General features: G+C 40.6%; 2 protein-coding genes across 6 annotated transcripts in view; one reads left to right on the top strand and one right to left on the bottom strand.

The window, feature by feature from the left end:
- The window catches only part of B3GAT2 (beta-1,3-glucuronyltransferase 2), a 90392-nt gene extending 66405 nt beyond the window's left edge, over window positions 1–23987 (top strand). The window contains exons 3-4 of the mRNA XM_042986646.1: window positions 23407–23555; window positions 23641–23987. Coding sequence (XP_042842580.1) covers window positions 23407–23555; window positions 23641–23727 — 236 coding nt within the window. The 3' untranslated portion in view covers window positions 23728–23987. The remainder of the gene's footprint in view (window positions 1–23406; window positions 23556–23640) is intronic.
- Window positions 23988–24213: 226 nt separating this feature from the next.
- Window positions 24214–26594, bottom strand: part of SMAP1 (small ArfGAP 1) — a 200018-nt gene continuing 197637 nt past the window's right edge. For all 5 annotated transcript variants that reach the window (XM_042986645.1, XM_042986641.1, XM_042986642.1 and 2 more), the window contains one exon: window positions 24214–25172. In XM_042986645.1, the coding sequence (XP_042842579.1) occupies window positions 25038–25172 (135 nt within the window). In that variant the 3' untranslated portion in view covers window positions 24214–25037. The remainder of the gene's footprint in view (window positions 25173–26594) is intronic.

The raw sequence follows: 26594 nt of genomic DNA, 5'->3' as shown, positions 1-26594 counted from the left end.
TCTGTCCTGCCTATATTTCTGGGAAGTCACAGCCTTGCCCACCACGAGAAGTTTATTTGAGTATCAGACATCGGAACTGTAAGTTTTCATGTCATTCAGGGAGACAGATTTGGTGTCTGTCTTTATTTTGCCATTTTGGACTTCAGAGTTGCTATTTTTGCTCCCAGATGAAGAAACATTGTTTTGGAATTACATGTACGATGTTAATAGAGAAGTAAAGATTATTTCTATTGCCCTGGGGAAAAGTTAAAAAAAAAACAAACTTGGTAATGATTACTACTGAAAAACAAAAAACAAAAAAGTTAAAGAGCCACCCACAAGGTGGAACAGCATGTCGGAGGCAGTCCTTGCCCTGGAAGCCGCACGCAGGTGGCTTCTGCAGTGGGTTAGCGGCCACGTTGCTCTGCCAAGCCTGTGAAACCTAGAATATGTCTGCTTGTCTGAGCCTCGGGCTCAGCTCCTGCACCTCGGGCATCTGACCACTGGCTGGTTCTTACACGAAAGGCAAGGCAGCCCACAAGAGGTTTTAGCTCTTTTTTGAAGTCAGGGAGTTACTTTCAAGTGACAGACCCACATTGGCCACTTCCAGGGAGGTGTCAATAAGAGCCATTGCCTGAAAGAACTGAGCTTAAAGTAATCTCGAGCCTTGCCAGGAGGTGTAGACTTGTTCAAATTCAGAACTTAAGGCTGAGATTTGTTTTGAATTCTCAACGTGTGCATGCACTTCATGCTTAACTCTGAGAGGTGGCAGGCGGGCACTGTGCTCCTTTGATGACAGTATATTCCGTTCCCAGTTGAGTGCCTGGCATGCAGTAGGGACTCTATTCCGGTAAAAATCCAGCCATGTGCGCTGTTGTTCAGCTTCACCACTCACCACCCAGAGGTAGCTCCGACCCCACACAGTTGCCCTTACTTAACCAGCAACACTCTGGGGGTCCCCAGGACAACTGCACTCCTGACTGACTATAAATTTGTTTTTCTCTCAGGTTTGCCAATTTACTAGAAGGGCTCCTAGAATTCAGGATCGTGCTCTACTTCTACCACAGTCTTATTACAGAAGATACAAATTAGGGCCAGCCACATGAAGAGACACATGGGGTGAAGTCTGGCAGAGAACGTTGAGTTTCTGTGCCTTTTCCTTGTGGAATCAGGATATATCCCCCTCCCAGCACATGAATGTGTGCACAGCTTGGGAAGCTCCACTGAACCTGTGTATTTAGTTGGAGTATTTAGTTGGAGTTTCATTATGTAGACATGACTGATTGGATCAGTGGCCGCCACACAATTGAACTCCGTCTCTAGCTTCTGTCCCCAGAGGTCGGCAGTGTGGCCCAACTTTCCAACCTTCTGATTGTGTATTGGGTTTTTCCAGTAACCAGCCCCCACTCCGGAGCTGTCCAGGGACCCACAGCAGCCACCTCATTAGCATAACAAAGTCACTCCCATCACTCAGGAAACCCTAAGGCTTTTATAAGCTGCACGATGAGAACTAGGCACAAAGACCAGATCGATTTTTTTTTCTATCATCCCACAAGCTCAAAAAGGATAACTTTCATAGCATAAAGAAGAGTGTCTACCACATCTCTGTTTTCCTAATGCTTTCATCTACAAAAGCAAAGGGTACCCAGGGTCACTTACAGTTTCATCTGTGGATGATTTCATGCCTCCTAAAAACAAGATGTGATTGTGAAGTGATACAATAGCTTCTCCCATGTGCATTACAGAGAGGGATGAGAAGTCTAGGAAGACTGTCAGTTTCCTAGCCTGGAGTCCTGTGGACATGGGTGTGTTGAAGTTCTGGATTAGATGAGCACCCACGGGTGACATCCCAGGGAGCAGTCATTTAAAGTGGCTGCAGGGGGCTGGAGGCCAGGGAAGGGAGCAGGGCCCAACCTGAGGGTGGGGAGGTGGACCAGTGGCAGCAGTCACCAGTGGGAAGAGGTGGATGAGTCCTGAATTTGATTGTTGGATGCCTTGTGTCATGGATGTGAAAGAGGAGGGTCCTTGGTGATTGTGAGAATGTGAGAGCCAGAAGCACGTAGATGGTGTCATGGAGATGGTTGGTAGCAATTAGGACCTTGTAGGCTGTTCCCTGGAACAGGGGATATATGGGAGAATAGGTGGCCTGAATTCAAGAGGAGTAAAGGTTTGGCAGAAATGCCTGAGGAACGTTAGACGTCCAGTAGAGCAAAGAGGAGGAGGAAGTTCAGTCCCTGAAAGGGTTAAGGAAGTTGCACTTGGGCAGGAGAGTGATCACAGAGGATGTCATGGAAACAAGTAGCTGGGAGGCCTGCAAGCAGATCTGTGTAAGGAACAGGATGGGTGGGAGGCTTTCTGAGGTCTGGCTCTAGGTGGTGTGAGTTTTGACAAGTTCTGATTCTAAGGATTGAGGTTGTATGTGGTCCACTGTGTTTATACTTTTTCTGTTGACACCTAGCTTCTCCATCCCTTTGTGGTTTATCACCATTTCTAGTATATAGTAGTGTCTAGGTCTCTAGAGATGTAAAGGGCCATTCTTAAAATGAAAATCTGATCCATGATTTAGAAGAGACCTGTAGGGGAAGTAGGGTGAATGGTGGGTGCGGGGGAGGGGTGGTAAGCACCACGAAGAGGGCCAGAAACAACTCTTTCGAGAAATGTGGCAGGATTGAGAAGGGAAGAGAGATGGTAGCAGTTTCAAGGGGTAGGAGAACTGCTTTTATGTTTCCCTTTAATGTAAGAAGAGAAGTTGAAATTGTGAGAGAAAAGAGCTGTGTTGAATTCCCAAAAGAGAGGAAGTTGGAGGGATGGTTGGGATTGGGACCTTTAGATAGACAAGTTCACCATGGCAGAATCACCTCTAATTCCTAATAAGGAGGTGAGGTAAGTAAGGAAACCAAGACCTAGGAAGGTGGAGGGGCTGGTTATTGGAGGCTGGCCGTCTGCCAAATACTAATGGTGCGGGAGGAACACCATGGACTGAACTCTGCAAACACTGACTGAATGTGGGACTGTGTGGAGCCTGTAAGGGATACACGGCCCCTGCCCCCAAGTAGTTTTGTATCAGCAGAGAGAATAAGTATGATACATATGTAACTTACTGTATCATGACATACAAAAATGAGGTGTGAATGGAATGTTTTAGGTTTACATTTTAAGAGACAGGAGAACTGCCATTGAGGGCACTTTGGGCAAGGGTCATGGAGGAGGTAGCCCTTGAGAGGGGTCTTCGAGGCAGGCCTCACCCGGGTCAGGGCAAGTTTAGGGGACAGCAAACCCCTGGGTGTGTGTAGCTCTTAGGGGAGAGGCAAATGGGTCAGATTGTGAGGATCGATTGCTGAAATAGAAATTTGTCTTCATTTTTGTGGATGTTGGAGGATTTGTGAAATTTTTGAGTTAGGGGCTGATGGGATTGGGAGTGTGACTTGAGAACCATGTGGTGGCAGGTGCAGAATGAATGAATGGTGGGGTGGCCATCCAGGTGAGGGTATGGGGTCTGAGGGAGGGGTCTGGGGGGTGACAGAAGGCCTTATAAATAGATATTAGCTATTTATGAAATTTTTTTTAATGTTTATTGATTTTTGAGAGAGACAGAGTGCGAGCAGGGGAGGGCCAGAGAAAGAGAGAGACACAGAATCTGAAGCAGGCTCCAGGCTCTGAACTTTCAGCACAGAGCCCATTGTGGGGCTCAAACTCATGAACCATGAGATCATGACCTGAGCTGAAGTCAGATGCTTAACTGACTGAGCCACCCAGGTGCCCCAGATATTTATGAAATTTTAACAAGCCATTTCAGATTCTGCCCATGAATTAGCAGAATTTTAGGTCTTTTTAACACTGTTGTATGGTATGGTGATAATGGATATATTAAATTTAATTTTGATTTTAATTGGTGTAATTTGTATTGTGCTTTGAGTTGTAACATATATGCAGAGATATATGGTGATTTCAGGTAATTAGAACATTCTGTTAATCAGAATACCAGTTTTATAAAACTAGGAAAATAATAATAAAAATAGGAATCTGCGCATTAGGGAAAAAGAAAATCCTATTCTTTGCCAAGTTTTCAGGCCCTGGATTCATTGTGTATGTGCTGTCCTTACGGAGGTTGGAATTGGGCTCTTGGGAAATAACAGTTGTACAGGGCTTTCTTTCTCTTGATGTTTGTTGACAAGGAATTTTGCCTGGTTCAATTCACTTGGCAAACCCTTTCTTGGTAGATAATGTAGTGGTAAACTCAGCCTAGTTGGGATCAGATAATCATCATCAAAGCCGAATGAGCATAGCCAAAATCGGCAACATTCGACTTAGCTTCATAAATATAAATACTGCAAGAAAAGGGAGGTAATAACCTTGTTGCCACTTTGAAGCCATTTGTAAATTAAGTGTGCTGTTTTCAATGCATGACAGTTTTGTATAAGGGAGATAAAGTTAGTGTTCTCAGAGTGACAATACAGTGCCTTTCAGTGCAGGATTTGGGGACTTGGGACCTTGTCCTTAGGTTGTTGCAGTGTGACTGTCACTAGAGTGGTGTGAGGGCTCTCTGGGACAGAATTGCAGCTGCAGGGGCACTGTCATTCTGTCCTGAGAACTTACAACACTACAGGGATGGTGGTAAAGTGTGAGGGTAAAAGGTTGCCTGTTGCCCATTTCTTAGCTATTTCCAGAACGAGGTGCATTCTAGAGACTTTTAATGGCCCCAACAGCATGTTCGGTTCTGTGCCTATGTACTATGTCTGTGTTGGGTTAAGGTGGGTGTGTGGGTAAGGAGCACCTGTGCATCTGTGCACCTGTGCTCATAAGCAGGGTCTTTCTCTAGGGTACCTGATGTTGGGGCGGCCAGGTTCTAGTGGGGCTTGGGGGAAAAGTGGAGTGGTGTCCTGCAGAATTTCAGTAAGTAAAGTTTTCATTCAGAACTAAGAATTTTGAAAATCAGAAGCTTCCCTTGTATCTGGGAAACCCAGAAGACTTCATGATTATTGTTTACTGAGCATTTACCAGGCATCAGGCATTCTTCGGCACCCTGTGTGCATTCTTATTTAACCTTCACTCAGTTCTGCAAGGGATGTGCTTGTATCATTATCCTCCTCTAAATATAAGGAAATTGAGGCCTGGACATACTAAGTAACACATCCAAAGTTGCACAGTGATCAAACTCAGGTTAGTGCGTCTCTGGAGAAGGCACTCCCACTTGGCTTTGAATTCCATCTCACCCGTTTACAGCCCAGTGACCCACTTCTTGTTCTCTGAGCCTCTGTTGTCTTCAGCTGCAGAACAGCAAAATGGACTTCCTCACAGAATAGGATATTCAATGCAAAGCACTTGGTACAACACTGTAGACACTTGAATGATCCGTCTCTTCATCAGGAAGCAAGATTGGTCTATGTGTTTCTGTGTCATCAGAGTTCTGATGGCTCATGCGTTTGTCCAGGGGACTCAACTCAGTGCTATGTGTGATTGAATATCATAGTGGCTAGATCTCTGCAGGCAGCTGTGGGGGAGGGGCATCGCTGCTGCCCAGGCTCCACTGCACACAGCAGGCTGTACTAGCTCAGTTTCCCCACCTATAGATTAGGGATCAGACCACCTGCCTTCTGGGTTATGGTGAAGTTGAGATGAGAACAGATAACTGCAGAAGTTCCTGCTGTTCTCTGAAAGTTTGAACTTTCACTGCATATAGCTATTTCAGATCATTCTTGAAGGTAATACTTAAGAACATGCAAACTCTTTGCTTTGGGCTCATGATGGGTTTCATTTCTTTCTTGGCTGGTGGACCTGTGCTCATTATCATTCAGTGAACTAACTCAGTGTGCACAATGGCATGTGGAGATAAACACTGGCCCTTGATTTAGATGAAATATTCCAAAAAGAAACTGATCAATAAGAGAAAAAAAAAACAAAACAAAAGATCATTAGAAAGTTTTGAGAAGGGGGTCACCTGGGTGGCTCAGTCGGTTAAGCTTCTGACTCTTGATCTCGGCTCAGGTCACAACCTCATGGTTCTTTTTTTTTTTTTTTTTCCAACGTTTTTTATTTATTTTTGGGACAGAGAGAGACAGAGCATGAACGGGGGAGGGGCAGAGAGAGAGGGAGACACAGAATCGGAAACAGGCTCCAGGCTCCGAGCCATCAGCCCAGAGCCTGACGCGGGGCTCGAACTCACGGACCATGAGATCGTGACCTGGCTGAAGTCGGACGCTCAACCGACTGCGCCACCCAGGCGCCCCTCAACCTCATGGTTCTTGAGATCCACCTGCGTGTCAGGCTTTGTACTGAGAGTGCGGAGCCTGCTTGGGATCCTCTCTCTCTGCCGCCCCCCGCCCCCCTGCTCATGCTCGCTCACTGTCTCAAAACAAATAAACTTTTTTAAAAAGGTTGTTGAGAAGTAGATATATGCTCATTTTCATAATTTCCCAGATGAAAAATCATGTCATAATTACTGATGGCACATGGGGAGGATTTCAAAGAATGATTCTCACACTTTCTAATCAGGTCACAAGGAGGGAGAAATGCCCTTTTTCACCACCTTGACTTTCCTAAGAGCTTGTGGGAGAGAGAACACCTATAGATAGAATTTTCATTTGGAACTTGTTAAGAGGCAGACAGTTTATTACTATAAATAAGCATTAAGGATTGTTGGTCTGCATGGCTAACCTGGGGGCTGACATGCATGCCAGCTTTCCTTGGCACGTGGTTGGTTGCTGTGAGTAGCATACAGGTCTCTCCAGTGACTTGAGAAACTGGCCTTAACTGGCTTTCTTCCCGGGCCCCTTGAGCAGCCATATGACCCAACCTAGACGTGCTGCACTTCAGTCCACCTCATTTCAAATCCCTTGACCACGGCCAACCCCCAGGGTCAACCAGGCATTGCCACATGCTCACGGGCCTGGCATAATCGAGAGTGGCACACACTGCCTTCAGAAGAGGGAATGTTACTTTATCTTCAAAGGATTGCCTCGCTAATTTCTAGTCACCTCTCCAGACTCATTAATGATAGAGGGATAGCTTTCTCTGGGACGTTTTCCCCACTTTTCCATCCAGCATAGATGCTGTTCCCACATGTTCCCTTTATGCAATTGTCCTCAAGGTGGTGCTCCTGTCAGTGTCCTGCCTGTCCTGGCTTCCCCTGCTGGCCATGAACTCTGCTGGGACAGGGTTCCGCTCTTCTGCCAGCACCTGCAGGTGGGGCACCATCCTGACAGCAGTAGCTTGAATAAATGTTTGCTGAATTCATGAATTTTAACTTGTCTTTTTTTCTAGTTTAAGAATTATCAAAAGTAAAAGTTGAACAGCTTCTTATTCCTCTGAGCCCTAATTCCCATTATTTCTTAATGGTGAGATTTTTAAAAAGGGGTTGTTGAACTGTACTCCGGAGAGCTTTCTAAGGAATGACTAATTCGGTAGGTCTCAACCTACTGGCTACACATCAGAATTCCCTGGGGAGCTTTGAGAAGATGTCCATACATGGGCTTTGTCACTGACAAATGAAACCATAATCTGTGGGTGTGGCACCTCGTGTGGCAGTGTGTATTTTTTAAGTCTGAAGTGATTATAAAGTGCAGCTAGAAGTAAGAACAGCTGGTGTGGGTGGTCAGAAGCTACTTTCCTGTTTCTTCCTGTGACTCACAATAGTCTTTTAGTAGCCATGGCCCCTGCTATGCCACCCATTGATCTAGTCTGGAGGTTGGATGTGGGCTAGCCCCATACTGAAAAAGTGTGAGAATGTTCAGTAAAATTATTTCCATAGAAAGCACTTCTATTGGTCAAGCAAGAAGAGAATTTGAGCATAGGGGAGGAGATTTTAAAATTATAACAGCTGAGGGGCACATGGGTGGCTTAGTTGACTCTTGGTTTTGAGTCAAGTCGTGATCTCAGGGCTTCGTGAGTTCGAGCTCTGCATCAGGCTCTGCACTGGCAGCACAAAGCCTTCTCAGAATTCTCTCTCTCCCCCTTGCTTCCTGCCCCTCCCCCATTCGTGCTGTCTCTGTCTCAAAATAAATAAACTTGAAAAACAATACAATTATAACAACTGAAAAGCATCACCACCAATATAAAAGACTGCCTGTTTTCACTTGGAGTGTAAGTTTAATCTGTTTTTTTTTTTATTGTGGTAGAATGTACATAACATGAAATTTACCATTTTAACTATTTTTAAGTATACAGTGGTATTTAGTGGTACATTCACACTGTTGTGCAGCGATCACCACTATCCAGCTCCATCACTTTTTCATCATCACAGTTACAACTTTGTACCCATCGAACACTAACTCCCTGTGCACCCCTGACCCCTGCCCAGTTTCTGGTAACAACCATCTACTTTCTATCACTATGTATTGGACTATTCCAGGTAGCTTATGTAAGTGGAGTTATGTAACATTAGTCCTTTTTATTTCACTTAGGATGATGTCTTTATGGTTCATCCACATGATAGAATGTGTCAGAATTTCATGCCTTTTTAAAGCTGACTACTATTTCATTATATATAGAGACCACGTTTTCTTTATCCATTCATCCTTTGATGGACATTTGAGCTTCTACCTCTTGGATCATATGCATAATGCTATGAACGTGAGTGCACAAATAACTGCGCAGATGAAGTCACTGCTTTGAATTCTTTTGAGTATACGCCTAGAAGTGGAATTGCTGGACTATAAGATAATTGTAGGTTTGACTTTTTTTTCTTTTTTTTTTTTGAGGAACCACTATACTTTCCACAACAGTTGCATTATTTTACATTCCCATCAGCAGTGCACAAGAATTTCAGTTTCTCCATGGCCTTGCCAACTTGTTATTTTCTGTTACTTTAAACATTTACTTGCAGGGATGCCTGGGTGGCTCAGTCGGTTAAGCGTCTGACTCTTGGTTTCAGCTCAGGTCATGATCTCCCGGTTTGTTGGGTTCGAGCCCCACGTAGGGCACTGCGCTGACAGTGTGGAAGCCTGCTTGGGATTCTCTCTCTCTCTGCCTCTCTCTCTGCCCCTCCCACCCTTGCACTTTCTCTCTCTCTCTAAATAAATACACTTTTTATTTTTATTTTTTTATTTAAAAAATTTTTGAGTAGGGGAGGGGCAGAGAGAGAGACACACACACACACAGAATCCAAAGCCAGCTCCAGGCTCCAAGCTGTCAGCACAGAGCCCAACGCAGGGCTCGATCTCACCAAGTGTGAGATCATGACCTGAGCCAAAGTCAACGCTTAACCAACTAAGCCACCCAGGTGCCCCAATAAATAAACGTTTTAAAAAATGATTTACTTGTAAGTGCTGGTGTTTCAGAAATAGGAACACAGATCCCTTCTCCAGTTTTGCTGTATTTCCTTGGTTGTAGAGTGACTTAGTGACACATGCAGTAGTGCTCATGAATAATGGGAAGCGGAAGACGTCATAGCTAGAATAAAGCATGAGACCATGATTCTTACTTACACATTGTGAACCCTTCTGAGTCTGCCATTCTCAGTACATACAGCACTTCACTTCCCATCACAGTCTTTTTGGCTGTTGAGCCAATAGAACCACTTTATCTTCTGAACCTCAGTATGAAGCGTGACATACTTCTCTGCCACCAGCTTACGAAAATCTCCGTCGTGGATATTTTTAGTGTCCAGTTAATTAAGCCTTGTTAACTTATCTTTCACTCTTTTCATCCTGATTCAGCATCTTGACGGTTTCCTTAGAAGATTTAGGTTTCTGTGATGGTTTGTTTTCAGAGTAAAGATTTAAATTAATTGTTTATAGATTAAGTAAAGAATACGGTTTAGAAATGAAGAGTGTTTTATTTTTTTCCACAAGAACAGTGACTGGCTTTTGAGGAGTTTTAAAAATTAAACAACAACAACAACAGCAAAAAGCGGGGAGGGGTTTACCCTGAAGCAAACATAAAGTGTCAGTCAGTATTCTGAAGCAGATTAACAGATCCATTTACAGCCAGGCCATGCTTTTTCGTTCCTTTCCTGCACTAGAAGAAAATCATTGTAAGGTATAATTGGAAGTAAATGTGGAAAGTTGTAGCTCTGTCTGCCCCTTGGAAGCACACATATCACTTGAGTATTTAGTCTTAGGACCTTGAAAATCTCTACTTAAAGACTGACATGATATAGTGGCAATTTAGAAATGATAGTCAAGGAGGAAAGACAACATTCCTTTTATACAGCCCTATTTTCTGCTTTCTATATCTGATTTAAGTAATTTAAGTGTAATGAAAATGATTCCTCAAACACTACTATTAACACATCTGTTTTTCAGTTGGATAGTTCACAGATGCCAAGGCTAGAAGGTACAAGATTATGAAAAATCACTCAGTAGCAGTTTTCCATTTTTTAAATTGATACATACTTGTCATATAACACACTAGTTTTAGGTGTACAACATGATTTGATATTTTATATATTGCAAAATGATCACCACAGGAATTCTAGTTAACATCCATCACCACATATAGTTAAAAATGCTTTTCTTGCGATGAGAACTCTCTTAACTTTCAAATATAAAATATAGTATTAACTGTATTCATCAGGCTATACTTTACACGCCCAGGAATTATTTATTTTGTAACTGAGAGTTAGTACTTTTGACCACCCTCCACCCCCCTACTTCTGGCAAACATCAGTCTGTTCCCTGTATCTGTGAGTTTTTCTTTTTTAGATTTTGCATATAAGTGAAATCGTTTGGCATTTGTCTTTCTCTGACTTACTGCATTTAGCCTAGTGCATTCAAGATTCATCCACGTTGGGGCGCCTGGGTGGCTCAGTCGGTTGAGTGTCCGACTTCTGCTCAGGTCATGATCTCACAGCTTGTGAGTTTGAGCCCTACGTTGGGCTCTGTGCTGACGGCTTGGAGCCTGGAGCCTGCTTTGGATTCTGTGTCTCCCTCTCACTCTGCCCCTAATCCACTCACGTTCTGTCTCTGTCTCTCTCAAAAATACATAAACATTAAAAAAAAAAATTAAAAAAGATTCATCCATGTTGTCGCAAAAGGCAAGATTTCTTTCTTTTTTATGGCCGAATAATATTATGTTGTGTATATACGCAAGACATCTTCTCATCCATTCATCCATCAGTGGACACTTAGGTTGCCTCCATGCCTTGGCTGTTGTACATAATACTACAATGAACACAGTGGGGGGTACATACATCTTTTTGAATTAGTTTTTCATTTTCTTTTTAAAAATTTTTTTTAAACGTTTATTTTGAGACAGAGACAGAGCATGAACAGGGGAGGGTCAGAGAGAGAGGGAGACACAGAATCTGAAACAGGCTCCAGGCTCTGAGCAGTCAGCACAGAGCCCGACGCGGGGCTTGAACTCACGGACCGCGAGATCATGACCTGAGCCAAAGTCGGACACTTAACCAACTGAGCCACCCAGGCGCCCCTCACTTTCTTTTTAAATACCCAGAAATGGTATTGCTGGATCATATGGTATTTTTAATTTTTTGAGGAGCTTCCATGTTGTTTTTCATAGTGGCTGTACCAATTTACACTCCTGCCAACAGTGTGCATGGGTCCCCTTTTCTCCATGTTCTTGCCAAAACTTGTCATTACTTGTCTTTTTGATATGAGCCATTCTAACATAGGTGATATCTCATTGTGGTTTCGATTTGTATTTCCCTGATGATGAATGATGTTGAATATCTTTTCATGTGTCTGTTGGCTGTTGTTTATCTTCTTTAGAAAAATGTGTATTCAGGTCCTCTGCTCATTTTTTAATCAGATTGTTGTTGTTTTTTGCTGTTGAGTTATATGAGTTCTTTATATATTTTGGGACATTTGCCCCTGTACATACGTGATTTGCAAATATTTTCTCCCATTTGGGTAGGTCACCTTTTTATCATGCTGATGGTTTCCTCTACTGGGCTGAAGACTTTTATTTCGATATAGTCCCACTTGTTTATTTTTGCTTTTGTTGCCTTTACTTTTGGTATTAGATCCAAAAAGTCATCACCAAGATTGCTGTCAAGGAGCTTACCACATATATTTTTGTATAGGAGTTTTATGGATTCAGATCTTATACTCAAGTCTTTAATCCATTTGGAGTGGATTTTTGTGTATGGTGTAAGACAGTGGTTGAGTGTCATTCTTTTGCATCTGGCTGTCCAGTTTTCCCAAGACCATTTAAGAGTCTGTGCTTTCCTCATTGTATATATTCTTGGTTCCTTTGTCTTAAATTAACTGACCCTAAATGCATGGGTTTGTTTCTGGGCTATTTATTCTGTTCCATTTATCTACGTATCTGTTTCATGCAAATACCTTATTGTTTTGATTACTACAGGTTTGTAACGTGGTTTGAAATCACAGAACATGATGCCTCCAGCTTTACTCTTCTTTCTCAAAGTTGCTTTTCCTATTCAGGGTCTTTTTTTTTTTTTTAATTTTTTTTTTTAACGTTTATTTATTTTTGAGACAGAGCATGAATGGGGGAGGGTCAGAGAGAGGGAGACACAGAATCTGAAACAGGCTCTAGGCTCTGAGCGGTCAGCACAGAGCCCGACGCGGGGCTCGAACTCACGGAACACGAGATCATGACCTGAGCCGAAGTTGGCTGCTTAACTGACTGAGCCACCCAGGCACCCCCTATTCAGGGTCTTTTGTGGTTCCACACAAATTTTAGAGTTGTTTCTTTTCTGTGAAAAATGTCACTGGAATTTTGATAGGGATTGCATTGATTCTGGATTGCTTTGGGTAGTTTGGAGATTTTGACAATATTCTTCCAATTGCTAGTATGGAATAATTTCCCATTTATTTGTGTTTTCAGTTTGTATCATCATGTCAGTCTTTTACCTTCTTGGTTAAATTTCTCCCAGGCATTTTATTCTTTCTGATGCAATTGTAAATGAGATTGTTTTCTTAAGTTCTCTGTCTGATAGGTCATTACTAGTGTATAGAAATGAGAAAATTTTTGTATATTGATTTTCTATCCTGCGATTTACTGAACTCATTTATTCTAACAGTTTTGGGTGGAGTCTTAACATTTTTCTATATTTGGTATCATGTCATCTGCAAAAAATGATAGTTTTACTTCTTCTTTTCCAATTTGAAGGACTTTTATTTCTTGTCTGATCACTGTGGCTAGAACTTCCGGTACTATATTGAATAAAAATGGTGAGAGTGGGCATCCTTGTCTTGTTCCTGACCTTAGGGAGAAAACTTCCAGCTCTTCACTATTAAGTATGATGTCAGCTGTGGGCTTGTCCTATCTGGCCTTTATTATGTTGGGGTACATTTCATCTGTATGCACTTTGTTGAGAGTTTTTATCACAAGAGGATATTGAATTTTGTCAAATGCTTTTTCTGTGTCTATTGAGATGATCATGTAATTTTCATCCTTCATTTTGTTAGTCTGGTAGATCACGCTGATAGATTTGCAGATATTGAATCATCCTTGCGTCCCTGGAGTAAATCCCATTTGATCACTTGATTCTTTTTTATTATTGAATTCAGTTAGCTAACATTTTGTTGAGGATTTTTGCATCTATGTTCATCAAAGATACCTATAATTTTCTTGTGGTAACCTTGTCAGGTTATGGTATTAGGGTATTGCTGGCCTCATAAAATGTTTGGAAGCATTTGAATGTTTGGTAAAATTCATCATTGAAGCCATCTGGTCTTCTATTTGGTTGAGAGTTTTTTGATTACTGATCCAGTCTCCTTACTAGTCATTGGTCTATTCAGATTTTCTATTTCTTTATGATTCTTGGTAGGTTGTATGTTTCTGGAGAATATCCATTTTTTCTAGGTTGTCCAATTTGTTAGTCTGTATTTGTTCATAGTAGTTTCTTATCCTTTCCATTTCTGTCTTGTTAATAGTAATGCCTTTTATTAAAAATAAATTTTTTAACATGTTGAATTTTTGAGAGAGACAGAGTGTGGGTGGGGGAGGGGCAGAGAGAGAGGAAGACACAGAATCTGAAGCAGACTCCAGGCTCTGAGCTGTCAGAACAGAGTCCAGTGCAGGGCTTGAACTCATAAACTGTAAGATCATGACCTGAGCCACAGTCAGACATAACTGACTGAGCCACAGCCTTCTCTTTTATTTATAATTTTATTTGAGCCCACTCTTTCTTGGTGATTCCAGCTGAAGGTTTGTCAGTTTTGTTTATCTTTTCAAAGAGCCAGCTCTTAGTTTCATTTATCATTTCTATTAACTTTTTAGTCTCTATTTCATTTATTTCTGCTCTGATCTTTGCTATTTACTTACTTCTTCTAACTTTTGGTGATTTTTTTTTCTTTTTCTAGTTCTTTAAGGAAAAAAGGTTTTTTGAGATCTTTGTTTTTTGTGTAGGCATTTATCACTAAGAACCTTCCCCTTAGAACTGCTTTTGCTGTATCTCATAAGTTCTGGTATGTTGTATTTCCATTCTCATTTGTCTCAAGGCATTTTTTGATTCCTCGGCAGTTTTCCATTTTTAACCTTCATGCCCTACATTACTGTGGCTGCTGCTTCCTAACTTATTCTCCTGAAATGGTCACAGTGGGATTGGGAGTTTGAAAAAGAGAAAGGCAGGAACATCATTGGTAATGACAGAGTAAGGACCTCTGAATATTATCTTCTATAAAAACAGTGATTATCAAAATCAACTTTCTCACAACTGTGGAAGTTAACCCAAAGTGTGCATCACTCTGAGGAGTATTTGTTCAAGAAAAATGGTTAAATGTTGGTAATAACAGTGAGTATTACATTGTGTCACCTTGCCCTATTCCTGTCCCTTTCTCCCTAGTTCCACGGTGGCCTTGGAGTCAGGCTGAAAATCAACAGCTACTTATCCTAGCAGTCACTGGGAGGGAAGAACAGGGTTGGAACTTATTCAAAGCTTCATTCTAAGAGAATTTCCATTATTTGACCTAACAGGTCTTTAGAAAATCCCATTCTAAAAAAAAAAAGAAAATCCCATTCTCCAAGCTTGTCTTTATCTGACTTCACTCAGATCTCACCCAGTACAAACAGCCTTTTCCTGGGAGCATTTTTAAAAAATAAAAAATAGGAAAACAAAAACCTCAAACAAAAACTAAATAAAAACAAAAGTAAAAACAAAATGTTGATTATCATTGCAGATTCCTGAGGCAATGGTAATAGTTATGGCAAACAATAAGCTAATCAAAAAATTAGAAAGAAAAATCTTAGATAATATTTCATTCCATAGGGGCTTTGAAAAGCCATCTGGGTGGCTCAGTTGGTTAAGCATTCTACTCTTGACTTCGGCTTAGGTTGTGATCTCATGGTTCATGGAATTGGGCCCCGCATCAGGCTCTGCACTAACAGTGCTGAGCCTGCTTCGGATTCTCTCTCTCCTCTCTCTCTGCCCCTCTTCCCACACACACATGCACTCTCTCTCAAAATAAATAAACTAAACAAAAAACAAAAAAAACAACTGATTCAAAAGGAAATAGAAAATCTGAATAGACCTGTAAGAAATAGATTGAATTAGTAATCAATGAAACCTGTATAGAGAAAAGCCCAGTTCCAGATTTACTGGTGAATTCTAACAAGCATTTAAAAAATAATTAAGACTGATCATTCACAAACATTTCCAAAAAATAGTAAGGAGGGAACATATTTGAAGTCATTCTATTAGACCATTGTTACCCTGATCCCAAAACTGGACATCACAAAGCAAAAAACTTACCAATATCCCTTATGAATATAGATGCAAAAATCCTAAACAGAATACTGGTGGAGTTAATCCAGCAACATATAAAAAGAATTATACACCATAACCAGGTGAGATTTATCACTGGAGTGTAAGGTTAGTTCATATACAAAAGTCAGTCAATGTAATGTACCATGATCAGTAGAACAAACCACAAAAACCACCTGATCAAATCAATAGATGCAGAAGAAGCACCTGACAAAATTCAATGTCATTTCATGATAAAAACACTAGACAGATCAGTAAGTGAGGAATGGGAAAGAACATCTTTTATTTGATGTAGGGCATCTATGAAAAAGCTAATGTTTTAAACAGCTGAAGACTGAAAGCTTTTCCCATAAAGATCATGACAAAGGTGATCCCTCTTGACAGTTGTATTCACCATTGTAATACAGGTGGTAGCTAGGGTAATTATTGAGAAAAAGGAATAAAAGTCATCTAGGTTGGAAAGGAAGAAGTAAAATATCTTAAATAATAGCATGATCTTTTATGTACAAAATCCTCAAGAATACATACACAGCTATCAGTGCTAGTAAATAAATTCAGCAAGGTTGCAGGATATAAGATCAACATATGAAAATGAAATGCATTTTTTTTTTTTTTTTTTACGTTTTACTTATTTGAGAGAGAGAGAGAGCACATGAGCAGTGGTAGGGGGGCAGAGAGAGGGAGAGAGAGAATCCCAAGCATGTTCCATGCTGTCAGCACACAGCCCAATGTGGGGCTCAGTGTTACTAACCATGAGCTACTGACCTGAACCGAAATCAGGAGTCAGACCTTTCCCAAATGAGGCACCCAGATGCCCCCTTTATACACTGGCAATGAACAATCTGAAAAAGGAAACCAGTAAACAGTTTTATTCACAACAGTGTCAGAAATAATAAAATACTTAGTAATAAAAGTATGAGAATTATATACTGGAAACTGTAAAACATTTAGAAAAATTGAACTAAATAAGTATACAGACATTTTATGTTCCTGGATTAGGAGACAGTGTTATGGATTAGAAGATATAATATTACTCCAATGGTGCAATATTCCCCAAATTAATCTGTAGATTTGGGGTAATTCCTATCAAGATTTTGGCTGCCCTTTTTTCAGAAATTGACAAGGTTATCCTAAAATTAACATGGGAAATCAAGGAACTCCAAATAGCCAAAACAATTTTGTGAAACAGCAAAGTTGGAAGATTTATGCTTCCTGATTTGAAAACTGAGTATATAAAGGTACAGTAATAGTGTGGCACTGGCATAAAGATAAGCATATGAATAAATAGAAGAGAATTGACCATAAATAAGCCCTCACATTGTGGTCAGTTGATTTTTGCCAAGGGTGCCAAGGCCATTCAATAGAGAAACATAGTTTTTTTTTTAAAAAAGTGCCCCGCCTGGGTGGCTCAGTCGGTTAAGCGTCCGACTTCGGCTCAGGTCATGATCTCACGGTCTGTGAGTTCGAGCCCCGCGTCAGGCTCTGTGCTGACAGCTCAGAGCCTGGAGCCCATTTCAGATTCTGTGTCTCCCTCTCTCTCTGCCCCTCCCCTGTTCATGCTCTGTCTCTCTCTGTCTCAAAAATAAATAAACATTAAAAAAATTTTTTTAAAAAGTGCCCAGGGGTGCCTGTGTGGCTTGGTCAGTTATGCGTCTGGCTCTTGGTTTTGGCTCAGGTCGTGATCTCTCGGTTGGTAAGTTTGAGTCCTTTGTCAGGCTCTGTGCTGATGGCACGGAACCTGCTTGGGATTCTCTCTCCCCCTCTCTCTCTGCCCCTACCTCATCTGCCCTCAAAACCAATAAGTAAACTTTAAAAAAAAGTGCCCAGAGTTATGAATATACTAAAAGCCATTTAATCACACATATCCTTTAAGAGCAAATTTTGGCATGTATGAATTATATCTCATTAAAGGGGGTGGGTGGGTGCGGAAGATTGACACACACACTCTGCAAAAGACTGGATGTGCTCTGCTAAGAAGAGATATGAAAGGAGAGGGGGTCACCTCAGGGAGAATTAGAAGGAGGTGCCACATTGCACATCTTTCTTCAGCAATTCCTGAGACAACTGTGTGTGTATACATTTTAATTTGGAAATTGATAGTCTCTTTTTATTTCAAGTGAGTAGAGACCAACTTTTGAAATTACCAGACCTGTTGCCAGTAGTAGAAGTGTGTCAAGAGCACAGTATTCCAGTATCACTAGCCAGAGCTGACCGTCAGGAGGAAAAAAGGCCATTAGTATCTTTATTGTGGCCGAACTGTAATGTTGCCAAAATCTATCCTGTGAGAATTCGAAATAAGTTTGGTTTGTAACACCCTTGCTTTTAAGATTAGATTATGTGTAATTAGAAAAGAATATGCCAGTGGGACAAGTATGTGGAGGTAAGAGGAAGTTGATACACAACAGAAGGAACTGATAAGCATTACTGATGTGTTTATGGCTGAAAGAGGAAGAGATTTTCTGGACTTGCTTTTTCTTTTTCCAGTTTGTCTGGTTTTGGTTTGTTTTTTCCTTATTGCAATGGCTAGGACCTCCAGTACACTGTTGAATAAAAGTTGACAGCGACAACCTTGCCTCATTGCAATCTTCAGGGGTTTTAACACTGTCTTTCACCATGAAGTATATATAATATCAGCAATAGGTTTTTTGTAGATGTCCTTTACCAAGTTGAGGAAGTTCACTTTTATTAGTTTGCTGAGTGGCTTTTTAAAACTCTTGATGTTGGATTTTGTCAAGTGCATTTTCTACATTTATTACAATAGATTTTTCTTTTTTATAACATCTTAAGTTGGTGAATTACACTGATTTTGAAATGTTAAAGCAACATTGCAGTCTTGGAATAAACCTCATTTGGTCATGATTTATAGTTGGATTCAAATGGCTAAAACTTTTAAGAATTTTACTGTGTTCATGAAGGTTGTTAGACCTGTAGTTTTCTTATCTTACCTTGTCTTGTAATCTTTTTTATTTTTTACCTAATACTTGTTTGGTTTTGGTATTAGGGAAATGCTGGCTTGAGAGGATTTGAAATGTTCCTTCCTTTTTTATTTTCTATACAAATAGCTAATACTTCTTCCTTAAACATTTGGTAGATACCATCAGTGAAACTATTTGGGCCTGGAGGTTTTTTGTTAGTTTGTTTTCTCAGTTTTATTTTGGTTTGGGTGTGTGTGTGTGTGGGGGGGGTGATGGTGTGGGCAATTTTGAACTATAAATTTAATTTCTTTATTGATATGGGGCTACGTAGATTATTTCTTCATGACTGAACTTTGATAGCTATTTCTCTCAAGGAATTTGTCCATTTTTATGTAAGTTGTCAAATTTTCTGCCATAATGTTTTTTCTAATACTCCTTTATCATTTTATATTTGTAGAATACATACCAATATTCCCAGTATTGGTAACTTATTACTTTTTTTCCCCCTCTGATTGGGTAGATATTTATCAATTTTCTTGACTTCTTTTCTCAAAGGACATGCTTTTTATTTCACTGATCTTCTCTATTTTCTATTTCATTGATTTTAGCTCATAGGTTTATTAGTACATTTTTCTATTCATTTTGGGTTTTATTTGCTCCTTTTTTTTAAAGTATAAAAAGGTGTGGGAACTTACCCTTCCTATCTAATAAATTTGTTTATAGCTGTTAAAAAATTAATTTTCCATCTAAGTACTGCTTTAGATGCATCCCACTGTTTTCATTCATTTAACTACTTTTTCATTTCCCTTTTGGTTTCTTAGATCCATAGTCTATTTCGAATTACATTGTTTGATATCCAAATGTTTGGAGATTTTCCAGATAGCTTCATGTTATTGATTTCTATTTTAATTCTGTTGTGGTCAGAGAAACACTTTGTACAATTTGAATTCTTTCATCTTTATTGAGATTTGATTTCTGGCCCAGACTATGTGGCCTATCTTGATAATGTGCCATGTGTACTTGAAGATTGTGGATTCTGTATTGTTTGGTGGTGCATCTTATGTCAGGTCAAGTGTTACATATCCTTACTGATTTCCAAATTTAGTAAGTTTTCAGTTTTTTCATTTTTTTTTTTTTTTCCCTATCCCTCTTTCCAAACCTTTCATTCAGTTTCTTTGGGGTGTGTGTGTGTGTGTGTGTCTTGATATGTCTGTCTGTCTTGATATTTTCCTTTCTGTGTGTCCTTTTGGTAGTTTCTATTGTTCATTCTTCAAGTTTACTAGTCTTTTATTCTGCAATGATTTATCAGCTGCTAATCTCAGCCAGTATATTTTTCACAACAGTGAGATCACATTGGGTTTTTTTTTTTTTTTGTATCTTCCATAACTCTCCTTAGCATGCTCAGTCTTTCCCCTTTTTGAACATATGGGGTATATTTGGGGTTGTATTTTCCTGCTTCTTTGTACACATGGTAATTTTTGTAGCTCAGGCATTTTGAATTTTATGTTGCTAGGTATTAGAAAAAATAAGTATTTGTTAGATTACGTTTATGTATGTCTAACACATTTATTACACACACATCCACATATACACGCACACACATACATACATAGGGGATACATACATACTTACATTAGGGACCCTATCTCTACTTCACTTGAACAAGTCATTCACATTGAATCACCAGTTTTCATTTGCATTTTATTTTTTATACAGCTGACCAGGACAGAGAATCCTAGTCCCATGTTTTTTGTAGGGCTCCCAGTATCTCAAAAACTACTGCAAACATCTTTAAAGCTAAATTAATTTCACTAGAAAAAAGGAAGGGCACATAAAATACTTGAGGCATAAATACTTGGAAACTAAGAAAACCCAAGATCTCCATCTTGGGTTGGAAGCAGTGGTTTGAAGAGCTTAAAAACTCCTTGTCCTGCTCTCATAGGGAGAACTCTCTAACTCCCCAGCTTCATAGCACGTCATGATTCCCTGAAAAGCAACCCAGGGTGTGGGCCTGGGTAGTGTGTAGTCCCTGGGGCTGGCTGTGACCGGCCTCCTTTAAAGAGCTCACCCAGCAGGGGCATACGGGCAAAGTAGGAGATTGAATTGCCTCCCTCCCCCTTTTGTATTAGATCATAGAAAATCACTTTGCTGCTGCGGTGAGCCACCCAGGAAAATCTCTCTCCAGGGTGCTGGCCTGCCAGGTGCACCCTGTTCTCCAGTGAGGCCAGGAAAGGGCCCCACAGCAAAACAGTGTCTAGCTTCACAGCTGGCTGGCAGCTTTGCTTAAGTTGGTAGATTGTGCTGTGTAACTCTAAGAGCTAGAAGGTATTCCCGAGCCAAGGAAAGCAAGAAACTACACTTAATCTGAATCTCTGAGTGGTCACCATGATGAATGTGTTAAAGACTTCAGGGAAGGGGCGCCTGGATGGCTCAGTCGGTTGAGCATCCGACTTTGGCTCAGGTCATGATCTCACGGCTCGTGAGTCCGAGCCCCGTGTGGGGCTCTGTGCTGACAGCTCAGAGCTTGAAGCCTGCCTCTGATTCTGCGTCTCCCTCTCTCTCTGCCCGTAATCCACTCGCATTCTGTCTCTGTCTCTCTCAAAAATAAATAAACATTAAAAAAAAAATGTTTTTTTAAAAGAAAAAAATGACTTCTGGGAAAATGAAGGAAATCAAACTGGCTTCACATTTTCAGAACGACTTCTGTATGGTTTGGATCCTATTTTTTTTTTAATTTTTTAACATTTATTTATTTTTGAGAGACGGAGAGAGGCAGAGCATGAGCAGGGGAGGGGGAGAGAGAGAGAGATACAGAATCTGAAGCAGGCTCCAGGCTCTGAGCTGTCAGCACAGAGCCTGACGCGGGGCTCGAACTCACGAACTGCAAGACCATGACCTGAGTTGAAGTCGGATGCTCAACCAACTGAGCCATCCAGGAGCCCCGGATTCTTTTTTTTTTTTTTTTTTTTTTTAATTATAAGAAAGGGGAAATACAATTAGTACCTTGAAGCCATGTGAAAAATATACCAGGAGCTTCAGTGATGGAGAAGGGCAGACCCTCAACTGTAGAAAAAGTATGAAACTTATTTTTAAGTATATGGAAAAAAAAAAAAAAAAAAAAAAAAAAGGCAAGGCCTCCTAGAGCACAAAAATCACCAGTTAGAAAAGTTACTTTTTATGTGTGAATCTGAACCTCTGGCCTTTTGCTGAAGAGGTCTGTGGCTGTTTTGGCTGTCTGGGGAAGGCTTCAGGCTCCTTAGCCAAGTGGTGTGAAATGCTGGTGGCCTGGTTCTGCCACCACTTTCACAGGCCCTTTCCCTGTAAACCCTGTTCTCCGGCCATAGATGGCAGCCAGTGCCACCTGCCCTTCATATTTCTAATGGTATTTTTATGTATATACCATAGTACCTCATGAACAGTGCTGTGCAGTTAGTGGGGTCTTTCCATTTGCTAATTTTACATGACACACTGAGCTGACAAGGTGTCACACCCCTCTTGGCAGATGAGGAAATGGGAAAGCTTTAGGATCAAGAAAGTTTCAGTGACTTGGCCAGTGTCCCAAGTACAAGGATCTAGACAAAATCAAAAGGCTTGTTAACTTTAAATTCAGTGTTCTTTCTGCTAGAATGTGCCGCCACCCTCCAGGACTGGTGGGAAATAGTGGGCCAGTCCTCAGGCTAATGCTTCATGATTGTTTCACTTGTTCTGCCTCACTCAGCAGGTGCTGAGCCAAGTTGTATTTGTGGGGAGCTAGCTTAGTGGGAGACTTTCCTGTGAAGAGGGCAGGGTCTAGAACATGGAAGTGGCCCAGTCTGGCATGTGGAGTGATGAGAATACTGGTTGTGGTTTTCTTACAACTCCCCAATTACTTACTGCCTAGTATCACTTGGAACTTACTTTGCTAACTATGCTTTTGCAAAAAGAAGCATAAATCAATTCATGTAGAAATGTAGAAAAGGGCGAAAAGTTGGTAAGGAACGTTCCTGGAGATCGGGCCTCGCAGCTTTGACTCTGGGAGGGTATCTAACTTAACAGTGTTAGCTTAGTCATAAAGAGCAGAGGTCCAGGACCTCAGACTTTCAAAACAACCACAAAGGTTAACAGCAGTTGCTTGCTGAGAAAGCTTGCAGTGTGTTTAACAACTAAGCCTTTAACATAGGGTTTCCTAAGCCAGATTCAATAGTAATGATTTTTCATGACCAAACCATTGAAGGCAATTGAGAGTAATGTTTCCCTCAAAAAATTAAACCCCAAAACCAAATTTATCAAATGGCTGGACACCTCCTGTACTGACTTCCAAACCTCCCCCCCACCCACCCCAACCTTGTCGGATTGAACCAAATTAGAAATTTAAACCAAATGATTACAGATTTTTCATATTCTAGCTAATTGACTTGCACTCCTCAGTCTTCTAAACTCAAAAGTAAATCGCAGCAGTGCTGGTTCTGAGGAGAGCACACACAAAGGTGTTAAAGAACAAGCAGGATACCCAGGCAGGCTTACACCCCGAGGACAGTTAGGGTAAGTCTGTATGCTCTGCAGCTATGTTTCCGTTTAGTTCTCAATTCCCAGAGTGTCGAAGGCCGGGCTGTGATGACCTCTATGAACGAGCAGCTTCTTGTCAACAGCCTAGACTTTGTATTTTACAGTGGCTCTTGTCCCCCGCCCCTGTGCGTGCACCTCTGTCGTGGCACTGAACATACCGCAGTGCCCTGGTTGCTTTCTACACGTAATGCTCCTACTATTCAACTCTGAGAGCCAAGACCTGGCACATACTTGGCATGTAGAAGAATTTCTGATGTGTCCAAAATTTTACAGAAAAAAGAGAAGTACGCCAATTATTTTATTTTAAAGTCTTTTTTTTTTTTCTCACTTTTCACAAAGGATTTGCTGTCAGTCTTCAAGTCATCTTGTCCAATCCAAAAGCCGTATTTAAGCGTCGTGGATCCCAGCCAGGGATGCAAGAATCTGATTTTCTAAAACAGATAACAACAGTTGAAGAGCTGGAACCAAAAGCAAATAACTGCACCAAGGTATTCATTTCACTTGTGCTGCTTGACCTTGTTGAGTGTCAGCGTTAAGAAGCATGGCTACCCAAAAGATTTCCCTCCCCTCTAGGTTCTCGTGTGGCACACTCGGACAGAGAAGGTTAATCTAGCCAACGAGCCAAAGTACCACCTGGACACGGTGAAAATTGAGGTATAAATTGAAGAAACTGAAGCAGCAACTGGTGCAGTTTGCCTGGCAGGTGGACGTGGGAGAGGACGTTTGGAGGTCAGGCTGCCAAACATTCAGGTATTGTTCACTTTACTTCAGTACAGCAGCCTTGACTGTCATCTGATGGACATCTGTTTAAGCAGAGCTTGCCAGTTAACACGGCTGACTGGATGGTATAAAGTGTGTGTTTTTTGTCTTCATTTGTTCTGCATGTTTTCCCTACAACGAAACTGGAAGTTCTTTGTACAGTACAGCTAGTGACACTGCGGGATACACTGTGAGTATCTTGTGTACGTTTTTTTTTTTTTTTTTCCCATTTGGCCTTATAACTGGTGGAACTGGTTTTAGAAACAAAGGACAGGTATTTTGTTGACTAAATGTTCCCAATTCCTCACTTTGCAATATTAAGTAATTTTCATATGGTTGGTGGCAGTATACATTGTAGGAAATAAAACCCACAAAAATAAAAAGGTCTATGGATTTATCTGTTTAATATAGGGATATAACATTTTGTCAATACTAGGCACCATAAAATGTAAACACAATTACTGTCATAAACCTGGATATACCTTCAAGGATTGAAAGTGGCTTTGTTTAGTTACCCTGTTTGCATATAGTGCAGAGAAAGGTCTTCATGTTATTAGCACTATGTACATAAGAAGAGATCCAAATTACAAGAGAGGCAGATAAAATTTGAGTTCTTTAAACATTCGTTAAACTAAGTTTTGTAGTAACATCCAGGTTTATCTTCCTTTCACTAACCACGTTCCCTGTTAAGCACATCATAACAACAGCACAGTGAAGTGAATGATGAAATAAAAGAACTTTGATACACTAGAAAACAGTGCTCAGTGACACATTTACATTCTATTTATATGATTAAACATTTGATCATACAGTACCTTCCTACAGGATTACTGGCTAATTTGGGGGTGGGGTTTATACTGTTAGAGGTATTACTAACATGATAACTACTTCCCTTATATGCAAACATTAGAGCTATACTTTTATCGAGAGTAAAACTGATTATGCAAGTTGACTGAGCAGCTTCTCAAATAATGTGGTTTACGAAATCATGGGAAATGAGCAAAGCTGCCCTTGACATAAAATCGTTTCTCAACCTGCTTTTCACATCAAATTTAATCTGTACAGACCAACACGGTCAGTCAGATAATTCTTAATATGAACAAATGGGGAAAAAGAAAAAAAAAATATGTACATGAATAAACAGGGGAACTAGATGCGTTTTAGCAAGGAATGTCAGGTGGTAGTTCTGGATGAAACTTGCAGTGCAGTTTTCATTTCCACAGCTGTGTGCTGAGAGTCTGACCCGATGAGCTTCCAGACCAGCCCGCTGTTGTGCTGGGGGGCTGGCCAAAACCCACTGCGGGGTTTGTACTGCTGATACTCATGCCGGCCATTTGCTGATTCATCTGTGAAACATAAAAGGCTTATTTTAGGATGTTTACTTCACTTTTAATTCTTGTTTCTTGAGCCACAGACATTTATTAGAAGCTGCCTTTGAGGTTAATTTAGTCAAAGAGATAATGAAGTTTAATAGCAATTATAGAAGTATTTTTCATCAATATGAAAATTAGTCAAAGCACAGGGGTATAAGTAGACTGCCAAACAATTATTTCCCTAGAGAAAGCAAATAGCTATTTTGTTTCCTTCTTGTTCTTTCCTTCCACTTTTTTTTTTTTTTAGCATTGTCCATAAAGTGATCTCAATCCTATTTATTCATTTTCAAGACTCCATTTCTTGTCCCCCAAAGATTAACCACACCTGAAAAAACACCAAAGCAATCTTTGAATTTGTATTTGAGTCCACTAGTCTAACTTTCAACTATATCAGGATGTTGTGCTTTAACTATAAGGACTGAGTAAATTTTAGAAAGTCAAATACTCCAAAACTATATACTGTGTATGACAGGTATTATTCTGTCTTCATTAAAATCTTAAATGGTTCTAAATACTTCCTAAGTATTAAAAAAAGGCTGTAAAGCATACATTTTCTTTTGCTTAACCACTAAACATCTAAAATTAATTTTCATTATATAAGGTGTAAGATGACCTGTGTTTTTCTTCCAGACTGGAATCATATATGTATATAAGCATCCTAACCCTTTCACTATGGTACTTCTCTTCTTCTAAGACTGATGATAAGGAAAGGAAAGGCAAGATTTATCACAAAGTACAGAGTGGATTCAAAAATCTGTGCTCAGGGTTGGAATGTATTCTTAATAAGGTTCTTCAGTGGTCTTGCAAAGACACTAACGTTCACCACATTGCTGATGAGGCATAGTGTACACGTCTTCATACCAACTAAAGGTTGTAAACCACCTCGTTGGCGAACAGATTCCACTGAGGGGTGCTGGAAAACAGCAGCACCCCTCAGCATGCCTGAAAGTAAAAGCCAACGCTAACTCCTTACTGGTTCATCTAGCACCTTAACTTTGAGCTGAGTGTACTTCAGTATTTTGGCTACACAAAAGCTGTTACTGACATTTGGTACTTGAGGTTCCCAGAGGGTGGACACTTCCTTTAAACAATGACAGTAGGGGCTCCTGGCTGGCACAGTTGGTACAGCATGTGACTCTTGATCTCGGGGTTTAAGTTCAAACCCCATGCTGGGTGTGGAGAGTACTTAAAACAATCTTTAAAATGTGATAGTAAAAGCATTCACAGGATATACAGTGATTTTAGTAATGTTAACTATCAGTATAGACTATTCTCTGAATGCTCTCAAGGTAAAACAGCTGAACAGAAACCAAGATTCCCCCCAGTGCTAGAGGAACACCAAATAGGAACTGTAAGGGAAAGAGAGGCTGGAGCATGAAGCTAAATCTAAGGGTC

The sequence above is a fragment of the Panthera tigris genome, chromosome B2, assembly GCF_018350195.1.
Source record: "Panthera tigris isolate Pti1 chromosome B2, P.tigris_Pti1_mat1.1, whole genome shotgun sequence".
Lineage (NCBI taxonomy): Eukaryota > Metazoa > Chordata > Mammalia > Carnivora > Felidae > Panthera > Panthera tigris.
The sequence above is the reverse complement of the archived record's forward strand: the minus strand, read 5'-3'. Positions and strand labels throughout refer to the sequence as shown.